Genomic DNA, 23,937 nt, shown 5'->3' on the forward strand with positions numbered 1-23,937 from the left:
AACATTAAACATCTACCACAGACCACAATCACCTTCTAATCCAAGTTAAAAGGAAATGTGTTGGTAAGTACTGCTGGATTCACTCATACACAAAGTCTTCCAATTCCATTCTATAGTTGACAGTTCACATGTTGACCTTCTAAGTACCGAATTTCTTAACAGTCCAACCCCTTGCCCACAAATGTAGATACTGGAAAAATTCCTAAAATATCTTTCAAAATGAAAGTAAAAATGGAGCAGAAGGGCAAAAGCTCTGACATTTCTGACACCTCCTGCTTAAAACCCAAAAAGTCAGAAGGATCGTGAGGCCCCGCTTTCACGGTCTGTATTCGTACTGAAAATCAAGATCAAGCGAGCTTTTGCCCTCTGTCCTTAAGAGGACAAGAGCAGAAAACTGTAGGGCTCTTTCCACGTTGGTAAAAAGAATATAAAGTGCATTTTATTTCATAACATCATTGTGCTGCTCACATTACAGAAAAGAACAGTGAATTCTCCATTATCACTTAAAAAAGATTTATGCTTTATTTCTAGATAATGTTGTATTTTCACTGAAAGTCTTCTTTGAAAACTATTCAACTGTCTGTTTTCAGTTTTGTGGGTTTGTTTTTAAGCACACTGCTTTGTGGCTATCATACAATAAAAAAACCCTCAGATTTATCAAGATAGCCTTTCATTCTCTGCCTAGAAGCAGAGACACGTACATTCCACTTTGTTTACTTTTCTGCTCTTTGCTCCTTCTGCAATCAAGGAAATCTTTTATTTTCATGTCAAAATGCATTTTAGAGATGTCAAACTGTAGATGAAACAGCAGGAAAAAGTCAACAATTCAATTTGTGAAACATCAGCAGCAAAGTGCAGTAAAAGATGTGTTGGACTGAGCAAACCGTTACCATTCCCTGCTCCTCATCCACTTAGAAGTTCAACGGTCAATCAAAAACAGTGGGGAGAAAGAAGTATTCAGGTTTGTCAAAGGTACAACACACATGTGGTAAGTAGAACCTCAGTAAGTCTATAATTAAGTTTCAATTTGCTAAGTATTTTGCAGACCAGGAAAAGGATGCTCCTGGGAGCATGAGACCATCTATTTCAAAAGATGACTTTCATCACCACAGCCCAGTTCCTAGCACGTTTTAAGCGATAGGGCAGGATAGTTGCATCAGGTGTCTGTTCTGGCATAAAATACCCATCCATACTGAAATTATGTTTCTTTGGCTCTAGGCAACATACATACACAAGCATTGCAAAGGATACCACTAAAAATTGTTTTCATAAGGTATTTTGTTTTCTTTCTCTGATCCAGATAGCCAGCAGATCAGAATGTGCAGTTAATCAACTAGATTTTACTCTTGTTCCTTTTGACTTAGAGGATTACAGTTAGGTTAACCAACATGTCAAAAAGAAAAAAAAAAAAAAAAAAAAAAAAGTTAAAAACTTACTCTAGTTGTTGAAAAAAAAAAAAAAAAAGAAACAGCTATTTTTCCTCTTCTTCCTCCTCCTCCTGTGCCTCCCTCACATTCTCCTTCAAAAAAGCTATCATCTTCTATTTCACCAAGCCTTCCTTAGCAACTCATCCCTTCTAACATAAAGACTCTTTCTTCTCTGTTTGCAGTTGGTAATTATATCTCTCTTACAGCATGAGGCACCAGGAATAAGCACTTATTTTTCCAGACCTAAGCAAATCACTTGTTATTAAATCCTCAAAGCCTCAAAAATAATACACACCAAAAGATTAACTGGAATAATACTTCCTCCAATCTGTAGACAGCTGAAAGTCTTTTTCTCCCTTTGCACATGTGAACAGATGCACTGATTTTCTCAGAGTAAGTTTTCACTCTCCCAAATAGCCAACCTCACTATTCTTTCTATTCCTTCTCGTCAAGTTTCTCTGTTTTAAATCCTATCCAATATCTTCTTGTATACCAAACAGGCATCAGCACACGCAACATTTTATTTCCACTCACATATTTTACAAGTTTCTAATGAACCATTTGAGGTAAGTTGAATTGTTTTATTCACTTCCATCCATACTCCTAAACGCTCTAATTATTCTCTCCCCCCGCAAACACTTGTACAATGCCATGCCGTCCAGCTTTACTCTTTTGCTAGGCTGACAGCCTTAGAGCCAGTAGTGGGGAGGAACTTACACTGGTCACTCGACGGTAGATCTGCGCGGCATTTTGGCACTCAGAATAAGGATACTCAGACGTTGCCATCTCTAGCATACACATCCCAAAAGCATATACATCAACGGATTCATCATATTTCTCCTCATACATCTCGGGGGCCATGAACTCTGGGGTACCTTAAATTAAAAGAACGATTCAGACTCTAAATGTCTCAAAGCGAGCAGAGGCTGCTGGCGTTACTCACCGCAGGAGGAAGTGGATGGGCAGACCTGTGAGACAAAAGAAAGTGGAGGCAAAAAGAAGAGGGAGGAAACCCTTAGTCACTCTGTTTTATCAAACCACTTTGCGAGTCTTCCATTGCAAGGTCTTTATGGAATCAGAATGGCATGAACGGACTGATGTAGTTTTCATTTTATGCATGTTAGCACAAGTACCAAAACAGACTGAATCAGGCATCAAATGGAGGAAAGGGGATAAGAAGAAGGGAAAACAGACTAGCCATAGGCTGCAAACCAAATACTAAGGAGAGTTAAGACACTTACCTTTTCTCCCTGTAAGAAAGGAGGCACATTAAACCTGGTTTCAAGAATTACCTGACCGCCCTCTGCTGCAAAAGAAGTAGTATTGGTAAGAGCCCACAGCTAGTCTCTGTCCTAGTGCTCTCCACCTACTTTTTGAAGTAGAATGGTTCAGGAAAGGCCTTGCAATGAAAAACTCTTTTTGTTAAAAAATATAAATCTTCATGATAGAAAGTGAAAAGTAATTTTCTGCAAAGGCCACTCACCGGAGCCCTCTTCTTCATATACTTACCTTCTCACCTGCAGTATATTTATAGGCCTACTGCAGATACAGGCATTAGTGAGGAACATCCTACAGTCAAAAAATACTTAGAAATACAGAGAGATTGAGTTACAAGCATAGAGCGTGAGATTCAACAAGTCCCATTTAAATAGTTTGCAGAGAATTTTTGCTCAGAGAAGCATCACAGCATCCCCTCTGTAATCAAAGGGACTGCACTGTATGATCAAAGACGTAAGTTTGATTCTGTAAATTTAAGCACAGAATTACTTCCTGCAAATACCAGAATCAAGATAGTTCTATAAATCAATGAACAGTCACTTTTGTTTTCACAACACAAAATGAAGAGAGAATGTCATTGTAGCCATTTATCCAAAGGCAAACTATGAACATACAAAGGGATAATTTTGTAATGATGTAATTGAAGAAGGGAGTACATTTAAGAAAAAAACTTTTTTTCTTGGACAATGTGTACTTTTCATTCGTACTATTATTTTGACCTGGTTAAGAAGCAGGAAATATTTCAGCAATCACTTTCAAGACAGTTTATGGATATACATCTTTTATCCCATTTGGGTATCTAATATAGGACTGTTGAGCAGTATTACATTTTAGCAAGCTTAGACACTGGAAATAAAAGCAATTTCATTCCTCAAAGCCTATTTGCCCAACTACAAGAACAAAGCTGATAAAACCATTTCTTTAAAGAATTTACAAGAAAACCTGTACTAGATCTATCAATCCAATAGCTTATTTCCTGAAAACACTCATTAGCGGATACACAAGAACAGAGCAAGTACAAGACAATACTTCCCCAATGCATCCTCCTGACTTAATGTAAAACTGCAGTCCAGAGACTTCCTGGTTAAAACATTATGCCCCAGTCCAACTGCAATATATTTTGACTTTCTTTGATAAATCTTAGTTTTTGTTGGCCAATTGTAAGAGATTTAATATAACATCTGGTGACAATTGAAAAAATTGGCTGCATAAATTAATGCTTAGCTAAACATCAAGATATTTGTTAGTCACCAAAACCTATTTGCATGTTTCTTGAAGAGATACATAATTCTCACCTTTCATATGCAGTTAAGAATGGTTTTATCAACAGTGTTGCAGAAAACTGTTGGGCAAGGCAATAAATCTATATTCTGAAATACTTTAAGTTACTATACAAATACAAAACGCATCATGTCTTCTCATCAGGAACTCCACCTGACCTCAAAAGCCAAGAAATCAAGCCTACACATCTTCAAGCTTAGATTGTGTAACTTTGAAACCATATTTTAAAAGGAAGGCTCTTAAAGCTCGAATTCCCAACTACATAGACCGGCTCATCAGCCTTCTAAACAGTAGAGACTTACCTATCACACTTTTGGCAAAAGAAGCTCTCTTCAGGGTTGCCAGTCCAAGGTCTCCAATCTTGACTGAACCAGTGGGGCCAGTAATGAAGATGTTGTCACATTTTAAGTCTCTATGAATAATGGGAGGAGTGCGTGTGTGTAGAAATTGTAAGCCTTTCAGTATCTGACGACACCAGCTTCGTAGTACTTTGATTTTCATCACTTTAAATCTTTTCAGGTACCTACAGAAAAATAACAGTACATGAAACAGGCTCCAGCGTCAGCCACTTGTACTACAAAATTAAGTTCTGCTACCAAATAGCAGATTATGCTGTATATTTGCTGTTTTAAAGCGAGAAAGCAGTAGCTAAAGAGACTGAGAAATTTTAACTTCATCTATTTTAAAAAATACCTCTCCAGTTCAAAAATCAAAGAGCTGAAGATGGATCCCCCTCCAAGAAAGAAAAACTGCCCTATGGAAAATTTCTGCCTACTTCCTTCTAACCACGAGACTATAGTGCTGAAGGTTAAAAAGTAAATTATTAAAATCATTACTGTATTATCAAAATATTTTAAAAATAAATAATTTGCATACCAAGTCAAGACCTAAAGATAATTAAGCACTCAGCTTGCTAAATTTCAAGGCACTGCTTCCCCAACACACAGTTAAAAACTTATGCATTACATTATCTACTTATTTAAGAGGATTACCTACCCTTTAGTTTATCCCATCATTGCTTAAATAGTTAAAATCTTTTCCTTGGTGAACTATTGGGAAGAGGGCAGTAAAGCCAAAGATGCTAATAAAGAACAGCCGAGTACAGAGCTGCTGCAGACCACGCAACAGTTACAAAGTCACCCTAGTTATCAATGTTATTCCAACCACTTTGATCAAGCATTCCAGATTACGCTTTGAACCTACATGAAATTTACTTGCTGTCAAGCAAATAAAAAACTCTCAGAGATCACTTCCCTGGTACTGTCCCATATGGGATGTGACTGTCTGAATCTGATCAGATAATACTCACCACTTCAAAACTACGGAGAGGAAAAGAAGATCTTTAAAATGATTATGCTAACAGATTGATGTGGAAAGTACATGCACAGCATCAGCATCCCTTTGCAGGCAAAACATGACCCAGTCTTAACTGTTCTAATATTGCTGCTTTCTAAATGTCAAAAGAGAAAATTCACACAAATAATTGTTTTCCAGTCTTCGTGACACAAGAATGTGATCTTATTCTACTAAACTTTGATAGCCTAAAGATGTCACAAGGTAAATGGCCTATTCAAGTGTTTTCCAGCTGTGTATTCTCACACGCTCTCTTCAGGTAGAAGCATTAGTTTAAAGAAAGAGTTCTTTTCTTCCTTTTTAAAAAGAAAGGGCTGACATGTATTTAGAGAAGGAACTGCTGAAATGGTACGCTCTGTACAGCAATAATTTTATTCTTATGTGCCTGAGGTTGGACAAGTTTTATACTGCCACAAGACTGGGTGTAAACTCTGTGACCAGGATGAAGCTACATGCTTAAAATCAAGTCAGGTTCAATTATTGAATGTCAGTGTTCAGACTTCTGCATACCCATAAAATTACTTGCATCAACACCAGCATAAAAACTCCATAATTAAACTCCCATTACTTTAATTTCTCCACTTTAGAGGAAGATCTGGGAAACAAACTGCTAGCAATGAAAAAACAAAACTGTAAAAGCAGTCAGGACCTAGTTCCAGAAGGAGTCTTGAACCAGACTGTAAAGACGGACAGGGAAAAAGCCAACCCAAGGAAGGAGACAAGCTGAAGGAAGTTCTGGATCACATCAGCTACCACTTGAATTCTTGCTATTGACACAATCCTCATTCATCACTCTTGAGTCTGTTCCAAAGATCACATGGTAGGGGCACTTCAGTTCAGCATCTGGAATCCCTAATTACATTCTTGGTTTCAAATATGCTAGTCTACTGCCAGCTTCTCACTGTTAAAGGATCTGGGTCCAACCATCACCCAGCATCCTGCAGCGTTGCTGTAATTTTTCCATAACACAGCCATAAACAAAGTCACACGTCACTTAAGGTAGAAAGTGTTTTAAAATGGAGAAATATATAAATACTTAAAAAATACATGTACAGCCCTATTAGCCTATTAGGCTTTGTTTATCCAAGTATTACACATACAGTAACTCAGGTTTGAGAAGACCTCAAAAGGTCTCTAGGCTAAGCTTCTTTTCCACATAGGGTCACAGTCAGGAAGTCAGACCAGGTTCATTTGAGCTGTGTCCTGTCAGATCTTGAGCATCTCCAAGGAAGGAGACAGCATACCTCTTGGGGCAACTTGTTCCACTGCCTAACTGTCAAAAAGCTTCTTATTGCACCCAGAAACCAGCTCCCTAGTTTCAGTTAATGCCTGTTACCTCTAATCCTCCTACCCACCAAGCAGCAACAGAAAGAGCCTATGACTTCTTCATAACAGCAGTCTTCCAGTGCCTAAGTCACTCCTAAAGGTTTCCCTTCTTTAGCTCAGTTTTTCCAGCTCATAACCACACAGCAGGTACTCCAACCCCTGACATCTTGATGACCGCCACTGAACTTGTTCCTAGCTGATCAGCATCATTTTTCTCTATTTAACAGGGTAGTTGTCAATTAAAGATAGGTACTTGATCTTAGCACAAATACAAGCAAAGATGAGAAAACAAGACAATCCTAATAATTATCTTCAACAAATGGAGAAAAGTAGGAACTAGAGTTTGATTTCTGTCTCGCAATTTTACATGTTTGGATTTTTTTAAAACCAGGAAGGCTCACAATCTATCACAGCATCTCATCTCACGGAGCTAAAGAAATTCTACTTAGCAGAAATAGTTATGAAGGCACATATCCTACCAGAATAATTAATATTTTCATCTGAAGTAGATCAGGAATACACATTACAGTGGCTTTTGAAGTCAGAACTAGAGGCTGAGACTTCAGTCAGAAAAATTAAACTGCCATCTTCATTAACAGTGTAATTAAGACTTAAAGTAGACAATTCAATTTTTTCCAATACTTTCTGTTTATATATAATGTTAGAAAGCAAATTCTTATAGTAATTGAGTTGTAAGACGTTTAAATTGGTATGTTCCCCAGAAGTGCAGGGACTTTTCTTTGTGCAATTAAAAGTCTTCCCAGGCAGCATTTTAAAAGGACGAATTCACAATATTACCCACACAAATACAATACAACTTCATGAAAAGATACTTTGGGATAACATTACACATCTCACATTTTGTTTGTTTGTTTTTAATATCAAGTGGCAACAGTGGCTATGTCTCAGAATGAGGAAGATACCACTTGTTTTAAAAGCAAGTAGTATAAACACACTGGATAAATATGGAAGCAATATGCATTCAAACTCCATATGTTAAAAATAAGTGAGCAGTATGGGAACGGAATATAAATGAAATACATATTGATATTAAATTTGGTATTGCAGAAATTTCTCATGTAGTTTACTTGTCAGATATCCAGTGAGGAGCAGAAAAATGAACTAAATTACAAACGAAGTACACAATAGTGAAAAAACTGAAGTGTATTATTTAAACGATAGCCAATTAAAAAGAATATTAAGATTTTTTTTCCTAGATAAAAGAAGACCTTCATAATTCAGAGTACAAAACAATCTTACGGCTAGTAAATCTTAAGTATTTCTTCCTATCAAAGCATTATCTTATAGTTATCTGCTTTTACTTTATCTTGCTTATGCCACTGCATAACAAAGCAATCCAAGCATTAAATCTGTGAGAGAAAGAACAGAGTGAGAAAGAGAGGAAGAGTTATATCCAACCCTATATACACTACTATGAAAATAGATACCTGCAAATAGATGCATCTGTACAAAGCTGTAAAACCTTCATACTGTTCCAAGTGCAGGACATAAAGTAACTGATCTATTACTTTATCTGATATACCTTAAACAACCTCAGAAAAGCTCTTCATGGACACATAGATAAAGTTACAACTTCTTTAGTCCTCCAGCCCTATTTCAAGAAAGAAACACATCCCTATAAATTACAGCTCAGATTCCCAAGAGCACATTTTCCCTGTTTTAAGCATGTCCATTTGTGGCAATCAACAAATGTTGCAAGAGGAAAAAAGCCACAAGAAGTTCACAGCCTATTTTAACCAAAGTTCCTACTACACTCTATTCACACATTTAGGATTTAAATGCTAGTCCAAGATTTAAATGGACACCAAATTAAGACTGCGACTCACAATCCATGAATTTTAAGTCACGGCAGCTTTATTTCCAGTAATTTAACAGCAACTGGATGCTCCTGAAGAAACTCACATTTCCGCAAGATTTACAGCGTAAGACAAAAGCATGATTTCAGTTCAACTCCCTCAGCTTTACGTACCACTAGAGGGCCCTCACAGCAGTTTCAATCACTACTTTCCAACTGGCTTGAAAACAGATCTAGCTTCACTCAATTACTTCACAGGTCAAAACTGTAAATGCTTTCAAGCTTTTCTAAAGTACAACCTCATGAAGTTTTAACTAAAAAGATGTATTTTCGGGTGTGCTTTTTATTCCTTCTTTTTACTGATCACTGGTACTGTAGTAACACCCAATGCCTCCCAAGCAAGGTGAATCAATAAGAGCTTTGAACTCTACAAAATACCTCATGCCAAATTGAAGAAGCTCAGGAGGAAAACAAAAGGTACAAAAAAGCAGCATACTTACTGAGCTCACAAAAATTAGAGACTTCTCCTGCATGTACTTAGTAGGACGTCACAAAGAAGAATCTGACAAGTTTGCTAACATAAAGAATGGTCCATTGTACCCTGCAGTGCTAACAAAACTCTTCTTCAACTCCTTAAACTTCTTAACTCCTCTCTTGCGGGAGTTTAGCCCTCAGTAAAAGGTCTCTGTCCTTAGCTATTTTGAATTATTACCTACTTCAAATGCCCTAATAGTGATAATGCTCATCAAGTGCTTTGACATGCTAGAATTTACTTACGTTTTTAATGTTCCAGATGTCATAAGTTCTGTCACAAGGACAATACATTTTTTTCCTTTGACTGTGGACTCCCAGGAATCGTAGAACCTGACAATATTGGGATGCTGAAGCCCTTTCAGCATCCCAGCTTCCTCTTTGAATCTTTGTCGCTCTGACTTGGATAGTTTCCGATCCTAACAAAAAAAGAAAATAAAGCTTTGTTTTATTTCTCAGAGAAACTGCAAATTGAAAAACAGTTGTGTACAGTCACTCAACAAGAATCAGCATCTTTTAAACGCCATTTTGCTGACAGTTACTCATGCAGTAACTTCTTTATTTAGAAGATACTCTATCATAGCTTTCCTTAGAGTATGAATGGGGATTATCTCCTAGTGCTATTTCTTCCACCCCTACTCCAAAGGGATTGCTTGACTTGAGGTGGAAAGGGACAACGTCCTAAAATACTCGTGCATTCAAGGTCAGGCAAAAAGGGATCATTTAAAGCACATATCTCAGATTATAAACACCTATAATCTTCAATTATTCCTTCAAGCATAGAATCCACACCACTGGTAACAGACTGGATTAATTCTCCTTACAGATGGTAGAGCAAAAAACCTAATTTATAGGATGCATTTCCAAAGAAAGACAAATAAATTTGGGTTAGATTTTTTTTTATTTATTTATTTTTATTAAAAGCATGACCTCATGATTGAGCAAGCTTCCTGTAATCTAGCATCAAGGAAAACAAAGACATAATTCACACCAGAGAGACAGCGAGCTTTTGGCCAGAGACAAGTCATGAAAAAGCTTTCCTGGACGATATTGCTGTACTATCTACAGCAACCAACTATCTAATATCTTCAAGATTCCGACCAGCTGACCAGGAATAAACTGCAAATATGAAGAGTCTCCTTGCATCTTTCAGTTGTCAGTTTACCAGTGCATAGTCACACTAGTTTGGCTGATAACTGACATAAATCAGATCCATATGCAGATAATATGAAAAACAATTCAAGATAGATTCAAAGCCCAGATTTTTACAATCAGTGTTTCTGCCAGCTAATTACAAATTACCAGTGCCCTCTGTCAAATCTTAAAAATTTTAAGGCTACATTTACTTTTCAACTACAAGGCAGCAGAATAAGTACTTAGAGTCTACTCAAACTGCTCACAATTGTCCACTAATCTGTAATTCCTCTTCCTTTGTGAAGTCAGTGTGTTTTCTCAATACTATTCAGCCATGTTAATATCCAAACCACCCTCTATTCACATAAATTATCGACTTTCCCTAGGAGGCATGGACTACTTCATTTCCAGATGAAGCCCCAATTTTCAGAAGCGTAGGAATCTTCCAGATCAAATAGGAGAATAGTTCTGAAATCATTTCAGATGTCAGTGCTTTTATGCGTCTATCACTTACCATATATTTATGGTTGTTTAGGAAAACACCAGTTCTTAAGTGCCACAAATTAATCAATAGATATCAAAAGCATTCAGTCCCGCAACTATTTCCCCCTGCAGAAACCAGTGCTACCACTTCTCCTCACTCCTTCAGAAAGCATACTTGCACAGACAAGTTTTGATAGAATGTGCTTGCAGAAACACTAAGAAAACATGTCAATATTCATGTCTGCTGAGGTTTAGTGGTGTTTTTTGGTTGATTTGGTTTTTATTGAGTTTCTTTAATATGGAAGTAATGTTCCCATTTGAGCTCTTACACAGCTAATAGCTTTCCTTTCTTCACAATGTACAGCAGCACAAGTTCTGTCCAAGACCAATGCAATCCCGACTGTTACAAGCAGCAGAGATGCAGAAAAGCAGTGAGCTGCTATCAGCAGGTCGATCAAAAGATCATACACACATGGTTTAAGAATCTCAATACTTTGAACAGAATGCACAATCACAATAATCATTCTCACAAAGATAACAAAGCAGATTATTCCCAGCCTCTGCTCTTTATCTGTACAATTCATCTGTTTAGCTCTACATCGAATTACTATTTATGGTAATTATAAAACACAGGCCGTAACAATTACTCGTTACATCGCTTAAATTTAGCGATGTAATACAAACACCTGCATTTGCTTGTGTACAAAAACTAAATTATAGTTATACACTTGGATTAAGCTTCCTGTATTTTGTGAACTAACAAATATTACTAACCAATTTTAGACTAGACTTGACCTTAATTTTTTATTTAAACCTGAATACACCCAATCTCACTTTTAAGGGCCTCTCTGGGCTTCCCCTGTTGCTGTACTTGTGGTGCCGGATAGAAACTAACAAATGCTAATCACTCTTATCAAGGAGCAGATTCCTAATGGGCATGCCTACTTTGAGTCATTTCTCTTTCTGGTCACATCAATGGTAGCATCATGTTCCTGCAGACTTATCTGTGACGTTTAAAACAGACACTCAGCACTTCACTGCTGGCATTAACAGAAGAAAAAAAAAAGTCCAGACAATGACAATATATTAATGCAACACTTCTCTGGAAGCCACAGTGCCCTAATGATCTCAGACAAGTTTGGACACAAATGCAGGCCAACAAACACAAATTGCACCCAGAGAAAACAGCAATATTTCTGCAACCAAGGAAACATCACACCTTTCAGTAGCACTGCAGCAGCCGAAGCTAATTTTGAATAGAGCTGTCAGAAAAGGACAGAAGCCACTTGTTTCATAAGACCAGCAATGTGTACGGCCTTTAACTACCCCGATTTGTAACAGGTATTTATATATCTTTCCTTAAAGGAACACTAGTGCTAGGTAGCATAAAATGCTATATGTACTTGAAAAAGAAAACTAGCACTCAACAATTAGACCTCATGTACAATTACACCAACAAAATTCATCTGTATGTACAATAATTGGTGGTTACACTTGCATAAGCTACCCTCCAACAACACAACTTGCAAACAGCCTACAGGCTAAATGCAAGGAACATAAGAGCCATCCTTGCTCCCGTTCCATCCCCATCTCTAAAGAAACAGCAAGAAGTACCACAGTTTATCACTCAAAGTAAGCAATTACCTCTGATTCAATTATATCAAAGGCGAATCAAATAAGATCTGTATCTCCTGTAGCCTTTTTCCTCCCTTCAGCTCAGGGTCTAAGTAGGTACAGAGATGGAAGACATCAGTGTGCATTTGCTGTTTCCAGCAACCAGACCTCACAGCTTGACATTCCAGTATCACAAAGCACAAGACTGGGTAAACAAATGCAATGTTCTCTCTTTTATTTTTATTTTTTAAATCAAACAATGAGAAACAATGCATGATATAAAGGTGCGTAAAAATGTTTTTTCCAAAAATCTGAGAAATTTGATAAAAAAGATGCCACTTTAAGAACTGTTAATAATATACGACTTGATATCCTATCCTTCCAAGGCCAATTTATTTGGAATTTCAACTAAAAATAATAATTATAAAAAAAAAAAAAAAGAAAGAGATTGGACACCCTCCTTCCTCCCCCAGGCATTCATTTTGACCATATAATGAAGCAATACCAGGCAGACAAGACAAACTCTAAGTCTTGCTGTTTGCAAATCACATTCTTGCATCTCAGTTACAGCAAGTGCTGAGCTGATATAGCCTAAATATTTAAAAATACACAAGCTGTCAAACTCGAAGAGAACTTGCTTCCTAAAATGGACTTAACTACCTCATAATTTGGACAGCATTGTTCTCCCTGAACCAGTAGCTTCCCTGAAGGACTGAAGTGTCACATCCCAATCACCAGGCTGCCCTTCCAACAAATTGAAACAGATGCATCGAGCCCACTTCGTTCATTTCACTCATTCCTTTCCACCTACATTAAATTGTTTTGACAAGCCAGGACAAACAGCAAGGCTTCCCAGCACGTGACCTATGGTTCTACAGTGCCAGAGGCCTGAATAGAGAGAGGCACTAAGTGAAACAATTGTTCAGCTCAATACCATTCAATAATCTTTTCTTGGCAGCTTTCATTTATCCGCATGCTCCCCTCTGACTTCTTTTGGTCAGGAAACAGCTATCAGAGCTACTTACATCATTCAATGTAAGACAGGAAACTTGGTCATTTACAATATGCCAGGTATATGGGCTGAGCCTTTTGCTGGTGTATTTAATCTGGAAGAGCATAAATTACGCAGTACTGTTACAGCCTGCCTTTTATCCCTGTGCCTAGGTACCTTATGTAAAGAAAGAAGAAATAAAGACAACTAAAACCAACCTCATCACAGATCAGCTTTTCTGCCAAGCCACAAAAAGCGAGGTACATCAGCAAAAGTTATCTATATTCCCTCGGTGATTTTTTTCAGCCAAAGCTAATGTCTGTTCAGCATCCTTCTGAAAGACGGAAGGAAATACATTTCTGACATTTAGATTAATCTTAAATTTCATCTGGGCTGCTCATACACCAGTTAATAGGTTCTATTGAGCAATTTTTCCATGTGTTCTCCTTTCCGAATTCCTGCGGTCCTTCCAGGCGTTGTCCCAAAGCAATGTGACAAGGACCACACAGCACAGCGGATCCAGGAGCAGCCCCAGAACGGCCCTTGCTGGGCACAGAGCTCATGAACTCAAAAAAAAAAAAAAGGTCTCACCCTCTGCCTTGCCTCATTTCTGCTACACGGCCCCAAAGAGCGCTGAAGGGGCCTGAGCTAAACTACAGAACAATTCAGAAGAAAAACTTCAACACAATAATACAACAGACCTCCAGAACCGCATGTCAGAGATGGAGTTTTAGATGTCGGTAAAAGCAACGGTGCCCTGTTAGGAAACTACAGGCAAATATTTCATTAACAGAATGAACTGACACACTCAACAGCTGAGTGAGTGATCTGCTAAACAACTTAGAGAAGCTCTCTCTTCCACATAATAGGAAGATATCAAGGAAGAAAGTAATACACTGATTGCTTTACCTTTTACAGACATGCTTTGCTTCCTTTCTGCACATCACACCACTACATCCTGCATTGCTATACTGCTCATGTAAGTACTGGGTTTGGGTTTTTGCTTTTTATTTTTAAACTACATTGAAGAAACACCAGCTAGCTTTTATCTAAAAGAGACGTGCTAGAAAACACCAGGCAAATTAGTAGGAATGAATCCACTTCAAGTGATGTGTTCTGACAATGTACACCACGGCAGACTTCAAAGCACTGGTAAATTATAGATAAAGTGACTCATAACCTAGGTAAATAAAATATCTAGCTCTGCTGAGGTTACACCAAGCAGCATTTTATCAAGCTTCCCAAATATCTGAAAATTTGAGGGAAGTTACTGCAGCCCCCCACCCCCCTATTATTCAGAAAAAGTAGGATACAGAACAGACAAGTGTTCTTCTGTGTGCATTTCTGCAGCATATGAAAAAGGCTTTGGAAGCCTTTTAGGCAAGGTTAATGAGGGGTCATCGGAGGAGAAGCTAGCAAGACAGTGTTCTGATATTCAGTGCTGTTAATGGAACCACAGCTTTGTGGGCTGCAGTGTTCTCATCCTGAAAAAATCTAGCAGTTAAGAAGAAAAATGAGCACAGTGACCACTGAGCTAGATTAACAAAATACCAACACAGAATTCACTGAGCTTAAAGATCAGCCAGTGTTACGCAGTCAATACCCAGGAATGGAAGTCTGAGTGCACAGGAACTGCCTATTTTTATGTCAACACAAACCACATTAGATTTCTAAAGTTATAAGACAAGATAGAATGAGGGGGGAAGATACCATTCAGAATGCATGTCTGTCTGTACAGCAACAGACGTGAAAATTGAGATCAAGGATCTCCACGCATCCTTCCACCTGTGCACCCCTCTACAAGTCACTGAACATGAAAAGTAGATTAAATGCAGCAAAGCAGCTGCTATTGCAAGAGTTTATTTTTTCATATTGTTTATTTTATCGGAGGACCTGGTTTGAGAGTATAGTTGTATAATATAATGTTTATAGAGTTATATAAAATTTTAGCTTACATGGAGTGGAGAATCAGGTCTGTAATCCTCAGTTAAGACTTTCCAGGCAAATCCTACTTCATGCGTTTCCTTGCTACAGCTCTCCTACCTTCCAGCAGTAGCCTTCTGCAAGCAAGTCTCTACAACCTAAGACTGTAGTGGTTGATTCCATAAAATGCGTCTGGTAATACTTTGGGGGCTCTCAGCACACTGGGGAAGATGCTGCCAAAGTTGCCAGCTGCTGAATAAGCAGTACATTAGAACTATGCCTACCGAGGCCAATGCCACACTAAGATACCCCAGTTTAGTACACAAGAACTCACCATATCAAGAGTTACCAGAACACAGCTGTCAGTGCTTCCAAACTGCACTCCATGCACAGGTGGAGCAGTATATTAAAACAGACAGACACACACTGTTCTTTAGATAAGTCAAATGTTATTTCTGCCAAAAATATACGCACGCATTAACCAAAAGACAAGCCAAGAATAAAACAAACCAAAAAAGCTGCTCTCTGAAAAAAGACAAAACTAAGAAAAGACTCAGGCTACCTCACTGTAAAACCACACTGCTCAAAATCTTCTAAGCATTCAGAAGGTTAGACAAAGCAATCAAACCAAACATCAAACTCCTTAATTATCCCTCCCTCCATCAGTCTGGGCCACTCACCCCCATAAACAACTGTGCAAACATTTTAAGGAAGAAAGGATTTGCTTACAGAAATTAGAAATCAAGATCAGTTTCTGTGTCTGTTTGAAACCACGCTGCTTTCTGAAGGGGAAGAATACCTTCATCTTGACATTAGATTGCAGAGTCTCAAAACAGAGACTTATAACAGAAAAGCCAAAAGCCATTTCAGTATACAAGGATTAGTTAATAGAAAAGCAAATCTGAAGATTTTTGTTGTCCTGTATCTTGGACGCAATTAACCTGTATTTTCGGTCCCCTTCTCCCTCATCCTCATTCTGGGATGAAAGAGTTCCCAGGACTGGTAGCAGAATGAAAGGCAGTGCCAAGTTAGCACTTAGTGAAAGCTCCACCTCACGTCCCTGGCTGGACAACCTTCACAGCAAGGCTCAACTTTATATAAGCTACAGACAGTGCCAGTGGAGTGCGCAGATAATCTTGAGCAAGATTACACTGAAGTATAATTGTTCATATTTGACACAATCGAAAGGAGTAGGGTTAAAACAGTCATTTATCTACCACACTTTTTCAGCTTTGTGATCAGGGGTAAATATTTTTCTATAGATTTCTTCCTACTCAGGTAAAAGTATTCAGAAGTGCTCTGAGTTTTAGGCAAGCACACAAATCATCTTAATTGAAAGCTTGTGGGATTATTCACATTCAGCTGTACAGTTCCCTATAAAAGCACCTACCTGTATGTTCTTCTGCATTCTTATTTCTAACATTTCAGTACATAAACTTATGAGCAACACAACACACTGTTATCACTGATACAGGTGAGTGACGCAGATAACACATGCGAGCTTAGTGCTGCTCCTCAGAGGGAATTAAAGCAACAAAATATGCCTATCCTGACAGAGATGATACCTAGGTATACTTATGAGAAAGGAGGGGAGGAAGAAGATGAAGGAAATACAACTCTTAATATTCAAAAAGGAAGCAGACAAATCTTTGAAGTTTGGACAAACTTTTCCTGAGAGCTGAAGCATTCTGGTGCTTAGATGGAGAAAATAGGTCAGTTTAAAAAAAATGAGAAAAGCTCTAGGCTTTCCTTGTTCATTTGTATTTAACAAATGTGATAGCTTACTGATTCAGGGCTTGGGTTGACAGGGTTCCTCCATTCATTTTTCAAAAAAGCATCGACCCCATTCAACAAAAAAAAAAAAATAACACACATCTGAAAAATAAAAAAAAATAACAAACACATCTGAAGTTGGCAAAAAATAAACTACATAGGTCAGAAGCAGTGTGCAACTTAAACTCTGTGCACAGCAGCCCTTTCCTGCTCACACTGCATATTACAGCTAACAGACAGGGGACTGGGGTAGGGAGTTACACTCCATGTTGTCTAAGCTTCGTGATGATGAATCCTGTAAACATCAAAATTGTTTACTGAAATTTAAAATAGCTTGGTAATTTAGTACTTAGTAATTTAGTACTCTTCCAGTACAGAGTAAAAAGTATGTTTTTTTGTTTGTTTTGCTTTCCTTTTAATGTACAGATTAGAACTAGCATCATTCTGCATACATGCTTACTACTGTCCTCAAAAGAATTTAGTTTGCAGAGGTCAATTATACGTAACTTAAAGAGGCAAAAAAGAGACTTAAGCTTCAGAAGATAATTATATCTAACATTAAAGAGGGAGTATCCATAACTGAAGCCTATGTATGTGATTGAAAGATATCAGTGATGCTCCCCATTTTTTCCTGCAATTGCTTGTTCGCTTTGACAAAGCTATGATTCATCAGCATGGGGGAAGGGGAAGAGAATATCACCATTAAGTACATTCCTCTGTTGTGGTCTCTTCCCACAGTTACACATGCAGCAGCACCCACCCAGTGGCAGCACCATCTAGGACACCTGGTGGCAGCAATGTGCTTGAAGAGCCACCATGAGAGTTCCTGATAACGGGGCATTAACACTCATGTAAGTGCTTGTTTGCACCAAGTTCCAGCACTGTTAAACACAACTGACCCGTAGCTAGTCACAGTTACAAGCTTCTTCCAAGGCCAAATCCTCAGGTTCCAAGATCCCATAATTCACAAGGACGTTCAGAACAAATCTAGTACTAACATTGCTATACAGGAAGCTGGAAGTAAGGAATAACCAGGACACGCAAAAACAAAGATGCTTAAGAAAAGGAAGTTAGGAACAGCTCATCAGAGATGATCTCACCAGCTAGCTTAGATACAAAGCCATTCTGCCTCACTTCCTTACACCGAACAAAGAGCAGAAGTGGGATCAGAAGTGTAAGGAGTATGGAAACACAATGTGTCTCATGAAAACAGCTGCAGAAGAAAAGCCTTTTGTCCTTTTGCAGGACAACAGCAGATCAGAATATTTCCTCTTTATGTAAGGTTACGAGAAATCTTAACACAACTTCCAATGTTTACCTTTTGGAGCAGTAGCACAGTGAGAATTGTTAGATCCAGCAGTGCCTAAGGTAGTACACCAGGCACACTTCAGTACCTTGCTCACTGAAGACACAGGTGTGAGCGTGCTGCCTAAAGACTGAGACAGAGACAAATCTAGGTAAGATAATGGCAGAGCCTACACCACTCCAAAAGGGCTACAACAGTCTGGCCAACAAGCTTCCCAGATGCTTACACTGCCTGATTTCTTAGCTTTCCACTTAATATGGACAGCACACATCAGGCAGTGAAGCACCTAGCTTTTCCCAGGAAAATAAAATAATAAAAATAAATCAAAACCATACCACCTGTGAGCCTGTTCCAGAGCTGGACCGCATGTGAATAAATGTGTTAATACAAGGTCATGCTACTCCTCTCCCCACTTCACCATGTCAGCACAAACACTTGAAGGCAAAGCAGGAAGAACTGACCCAAGAGAACCAAACTCTCCCCCTGTAGAAAACAATGCCTACAACTAATCAGTATATTGCCTAATCCCACGGTTTCCTTCAGGAAATCAAATACTTCACTTACACTCTTTAGAGCAGAGCTATGAAATCTACACAGTAGCTTCAGAAATTTATGAACCTTTCAAACCTTTTAAGCCAGTTACATACTTCTCCTTTGCTCTCTCTACAACCAATAGGAGAAAAATGATAAAGAGTAGATAGAAAAACTATGACTTAGGCATGACCTTCTCTGGTATCTCTCAGGTCCTTGAAAATCTTGTCTAAGAATGGCAAACAACTGTTTGGGCTTCAGTCATTTCTATTCTAGGGTTTCTCTAGGCAACATTTGTGTTTCCTTACACAGAAGTCTGGAAAAAAAATTGCTGAAGGTTTTAGGTGATTTGTTCAGCCTTGAAGGATGAACATAGGGGATAGCGATCAAAATGCTGTCCCATGTCAAAATAATCAGTACTCAGAGAACTCTCTTCACTTCAAAATTTCTAATTTGATCCACAGAAGATAAACAAGTAAGTTTGCTATCTGATACCAATTCACAGTAAGGCTTACATTTAATACAGAGGGCTTATCGCTGAGTTGAAGTGCTAGCTGAACAGCATTCTCCGTGAGCTATTAACCAGCTGCATCACCTTGTCACTTGGTTCAGATGCCTCATTAAAGCTTCGGGAGCTCATGCCGATTCTCATTTTGTACTCAACTGATTGCTTTGTTAGTGAGAGGGGAGGTACATTCAAACAGCTCTGCTTAATTTTACGTGCAAACCTACTTTTCCACTTCAGGGTGCCAATATGGCAATAAAAAGGCCTCTTCCACAATCCATTCTCTTTACCTTATACACCAAAAGAGGAACTACAGCTCTATTTTTATTAAACTTAGAGTCCTTTATGAGTAGGTACGTGCATAGAACACTGGGGTGAACTCTTCACTAGTTCTGATACAGACAAATCTATTTACAGAACCAGAAATGTCTTAATTCTTCATCCTAAAATATTTCAAAAAGCCACTGGACAAGGGGAAGGGTTGTAAGGTTGTCTATATCCAATTTTCTGTACACTGATGAGTTGCACTAGCTGCATGACTTCCAAGCAGCACGAAGTGTAAAGATAGCTCCCAGGATTTTTTAGCAGTGTTCAAAAGCATAAAAGATCATCAAAGACAGAGATAAATGCACACTTAATTCTCCTGTGCCACTGGTGAGTTACCTTACAAAAATTCCAGCACAACTAGAGGTAACAAACAAACTTGGCAGAAATAATCAAGCAACATTCCCTACAAGACTACCCATGTTCTCCCACTTGTAAATTAACTCACATTAGTCTACAATACATGTTAGCTTCAAGATGATATGGAGGATAGGAGCATACATACTGCACATGCAGCCTAATTACAGCTCTCTTGGTCTTGTTGCTGCTTCTGCAAACGCATCCAAAAAACATCCTTCATTTACTTCACAGAATTGTGGATGACTATCAGTTATGACACACAAAGTGTAGGCCAACAGAAAATCCTTACATAATCTCTAGGAAACTCCATGACAGATCATTCATTGTTAGGCCTCCCTCAGCGTTCCTCTAGGATTCATACAGATACAGTGAAATAGGAGGCAATCAAATAGTTGATGTTCTCTGCACCATACACCACAATTAATTGCTAACCATGTTTAGCACTGAAGAAGGTTCCTTAGCCAAAAAGTTATCTAAAAAAAAATTCTCAGCCATGGTTCTGTCAGAAAGACATACCTGCATTCAGCAGGCCAGCACACAAGAAGCCACAGAAGCAGGAAGTCAAACCAAAGTGGTTTGTCAGAAAAGCTGCACAAGTATTCCAATACAGCATCCATTGCTTCAGTGGCAGTACCACTCGTGGTAAGAGAGGGCAAGAGGATTTGAGGCATCCCATATTTCTGTTTAAATTCAATTCCTTCCCTTATTACATCACCATAGGCAACATCCCAGAATAACCCCCTAAGTCAGGGGGACCAAAAGGTGGAAGTGGCATTATAGTTTTACCACCTAAAAACGTCAGAAAATTCTTAAGAGAGCTGTCTCATTGCCACCATAGCATTCCTCTGTTTGGAACTTCAAGTTTCAGTGCCCTAGGTAACACTTCATAATGATTAAAAGAAAAAAGACAAGGAGATGCCCTGAAGAAAATTGGTTTCTAATCAGGACCATTATCTATAAGAAGAAAAGCAAGCTGGAGATCCCTCTAGAAGTCCTCTTAGCATTTCCACGTCCTTTCCTTAAATTTGCTTATGAACAGCCCCAGAAAAAGCAGGAAACTAGCTGCCACCAATGACTGCTCCTGCAGGGGACAACTAGTGACAGCCCTATCAGTATCCACAGCTAAGGGGAAGAGAACCATACCATTCCACAGAATCTGTGATTCCCATTTCTTCCAACAAAGCAGGAGGCAGTCTGAGCATCTTTTTCTTAGCTTGGGCCACAAAACTGAATTCTTACACAAGGGGAACATGGGAAGGATAAGTACTTTATTTGCTTCTAGTTTTCTCTAATAAACAACACACAAGGGCCCAGCATAAGCACCTGCTTCTGCAGCACCTCTAATACTGGAAATAGATTTCAATAACAATATCGGAGTATGGAGTAGCAAGTTTTACAACTCTGAGTTTATGGTAACTGCACCAGCATCAATATTTAACAGCTGGCAATTGTGAAAGGGGAACAAGACCAAGAGGCTGCCCAACAAGCAGGAGCTGGGCAGATTAATCACAACCTCAAGAGTTACAGTCCTACCTTCAAAGCTATTTAGCGGGCTGAAAAAAAATCAATGATCAGGCTTCTTCCAGATTAGTTGCTACATATCTGTCTACCAGAAACAGATACTGCCTCTTGTGATTTCACTTTGCAAGTAATAAAATCCAGACTGCATTGCAAACAAAGAACTGCAGTTCCACCCCTGCTAGCTCTCGCCCTGAGCACTTTGGCTGCAGAGGCTGCTTGCTTTTTGATGCTATTTTAATCTCTTTGCTTCCAACATATGTTGAATCTAAAATTTTCTCACAACTTGCCATTTCCAACTATGCTTTCTCAGACAGACCCAGTCCACCCTCATCTTCAGCTGAAGGTCTGCATAACCAATCTGTTCGGATCTCCATCTGCAGAGCAAATCAACATGCAGTACGCAAACCGAACTGAGAGCCTGAGCACTTTCAACATACTGAATTGCTGACTCAGTCCAAGCGACTCCATTTCAGAGTTTGTCACACACATAAGGCTGTAAGCTAGAAACTGAAATTTGTGCCACAATGGACTCTTCTTCTCTTAGCTGATTTCACAACACGTACCTAAATAAGGACTTCCCAAGAAACTTACTGGAAGCAATCAGCTTTGTAAAAATAGGAGGCTTTTCTCCAAAATTCATGTTCTTGCCAAAAACTGTAACAAGATGGTATTGTAAGGATATGATGGAAGCTGAAGAAAGCAGAAGAGACCATGTCTGCAAACACCCAGAATTATGTAAGAGATGGAAGGGACCACTTTCCAGCTAATTCAAGGGATAACAACCGTGCTTTCCTACCACAGGCTCCTGCCAACCCTTCCTCTCAAAGCACCTTTCAGAATCCACTTCCCAAGAGAGTCAAACAGCATTAGACGTAGCACAGACCTGACTCTGAGCTAATTAAAAAGGAATTTCTATACAGTGTGCTAGATTCTAAACACTAGAGCAAAATTAAAAGCAGTCAAGTTGTTATTACAGCTATGTTTAGACTGTTTAGATTTCTTGCACTTGTCTCATTTACATACATTTTTTAGACTATTTTTCCTCTGCGCAATCACAATGGCTGTCACTACAGAGAAATCAGAACATCTCTACAAACCTGCAGCTTATACAGAAGCACTGCTTGCTAGCAGTTCTATTTCAATTAAAACCTGAATCATCTATTTCAGTTTAATTTGAAAGATTCAAAAGGTATTTAAAAGGCTCAGCTGCAAACAAACTTGCTAATTTTACAAATACATTCAACCGAAAAGGATAAAAATTCTAACCACTGAATTTATTTTAAAAACAGATATTCCATCTTATCCAATAACATCATTCTCTCAAGCTTGTGGGAAAGCAGATGGATTTTGAGCATCTGCTTTAGAACTACTAAGAAAATGACTTGGCAAGATTTGAATTTGCTATAATTAAAGCTACTTGAGCAGTATCTTGTAGAAGGTCTGATGCAGACATCTGTGACAACACACCAGAACCAAAGCGAGGTCTCTATCATTTAAACAGTACGGCTAATAGCTGCAAAGACTGCTGCTTCTGCAGAAATAGAGGCTGCTGTTCCTTAAAAGATTTTCTGCTTGAGAAATTCAGTCCTTATTCCTCAGAGAAACTAACGCACTGATGGAGAATGCCTTTTCTGACTATATCAAACTTTAATAGCTTAAACATCTGCAATACAAATTCAGGAACTGAATTATGTTCTATAGCCTTCTATACTGCATTTCCCATACTGAGAGTTTGACTTGCACATGCTACACAACAATAATTCTGTTTTACCACCTCACTTTGCATTATGTAAGTGAAACTCTTTCAGAAGGCATCATACGGACACTAACATGTACTCCTCATGTAGACACGCATCAAGGCTTCAGAGTTTGAATAAAGACAGGGGTTCAGGTCTCAGCAAAAAGGCAACTCGCATGTCTCAGCACTGCTTTTAGGACTCTGCTCAGCCATTCTCAACTACCAAAGCTTAAGAAAGAAACGGAAGTAAAAGAGCAGTATTTCCACCACCTTGTTCGAAGCTTCTTCAACAACTAAGCTTGAAACAAGACACTCAGCTTGAAAATTCAGAGCCCACATGGTTAAGGTAGACCAGCTGGGCAAATGGAAGCATGATCTTACCAAAGTGGTGCTTACCAATGTATCATGCCCACGAGCTGGTAATAAAAATTGAACAGCTAACAACCATTACATAAATATAAAACATTAGCAACATGTTTCTTCTAAAGTCAGCTTGCAAAATTACAGACCATTCAAAATCCAAACTCCACGAAAGTTATAGGCATTTTTGCTACACCGCTCACTTCTCAAATCTGCTTGACTGCTTTTTGCAGTCCAAAAAAGCGCAGTAACCAAGGAGTTCAAGTAGCAGCTTCTAAAACTGGATGAGTGAGCTGCATTCATGCTGTTAGACGAAAAAAGACCTGATTGACATTCATGTTAAGCACACGCATCACACGCAC

At 38.6% G+C, this 23,937-nt stretch overlaps 2 protein-coding genes across 12 annotated transcripts in view; one reads left to right on the forward strand and one right to left on the reverse strand.

Moving 5' to 3' along the window:
* Positions 1-23,937, forward strand: part of NINJ2 (ninjurin 2) — a 508,566-nt gene that overhangs the window by 397,140 nt on the left and 87,489 nt on the right. The gene's annotated exons all lie outside the window — the stretch shown is intronic.
* WNK1 (WNK lysine deficient protein kinase 1) overlaps positions 1-23,937 on the reverse strand; it is a 97,991-nt gene that overhangs the window by 58,467 nt on the left and 15,587 nt on the right. For all 11 annotated transcript variants that reach the window (XR_008202630.1, XM_052667532.1, XM_052667537.1 and 8 more), the window contains exons 2-4: positions 9,259-9,431; positions 4,289-4,509; positions 2,145-2,302 (exon numbers count right to left, since the gene is read on the reverse strand). Coding sequence is in view for 10 of the 11 variants with exons in the window: in XM_052667532.1 (XP_052523492.1) it covers positions 2,145-2,302; positions 4,289-4,509; positions 9,259-9,431 (552 nt within the window). In the remaining variant the exon portion in view is untranslated. The remainder of the gene's footprint in view (positions 1-2,144; positions 2,303-4,288; positions 4,510-9,258; positions 9,432-23,937) is intronic.

This window comes from Tympanuchus pallidicinctus, unplaced genomic scaffold, assembly GCF_026119805.1.
Source record: "Tympanuchus pallidicinctus isolate F22 unplaced genomic scaffold, pur_lepc_1.0 scaffold8, whole genome shotgun sequence".
Lineage (NCBI taxonomy): Eukaryota > Metazoa > Chordata > Aves > Galliformes > Phasianidae > Tympanuchus > Tympanuchus pallidicinctus.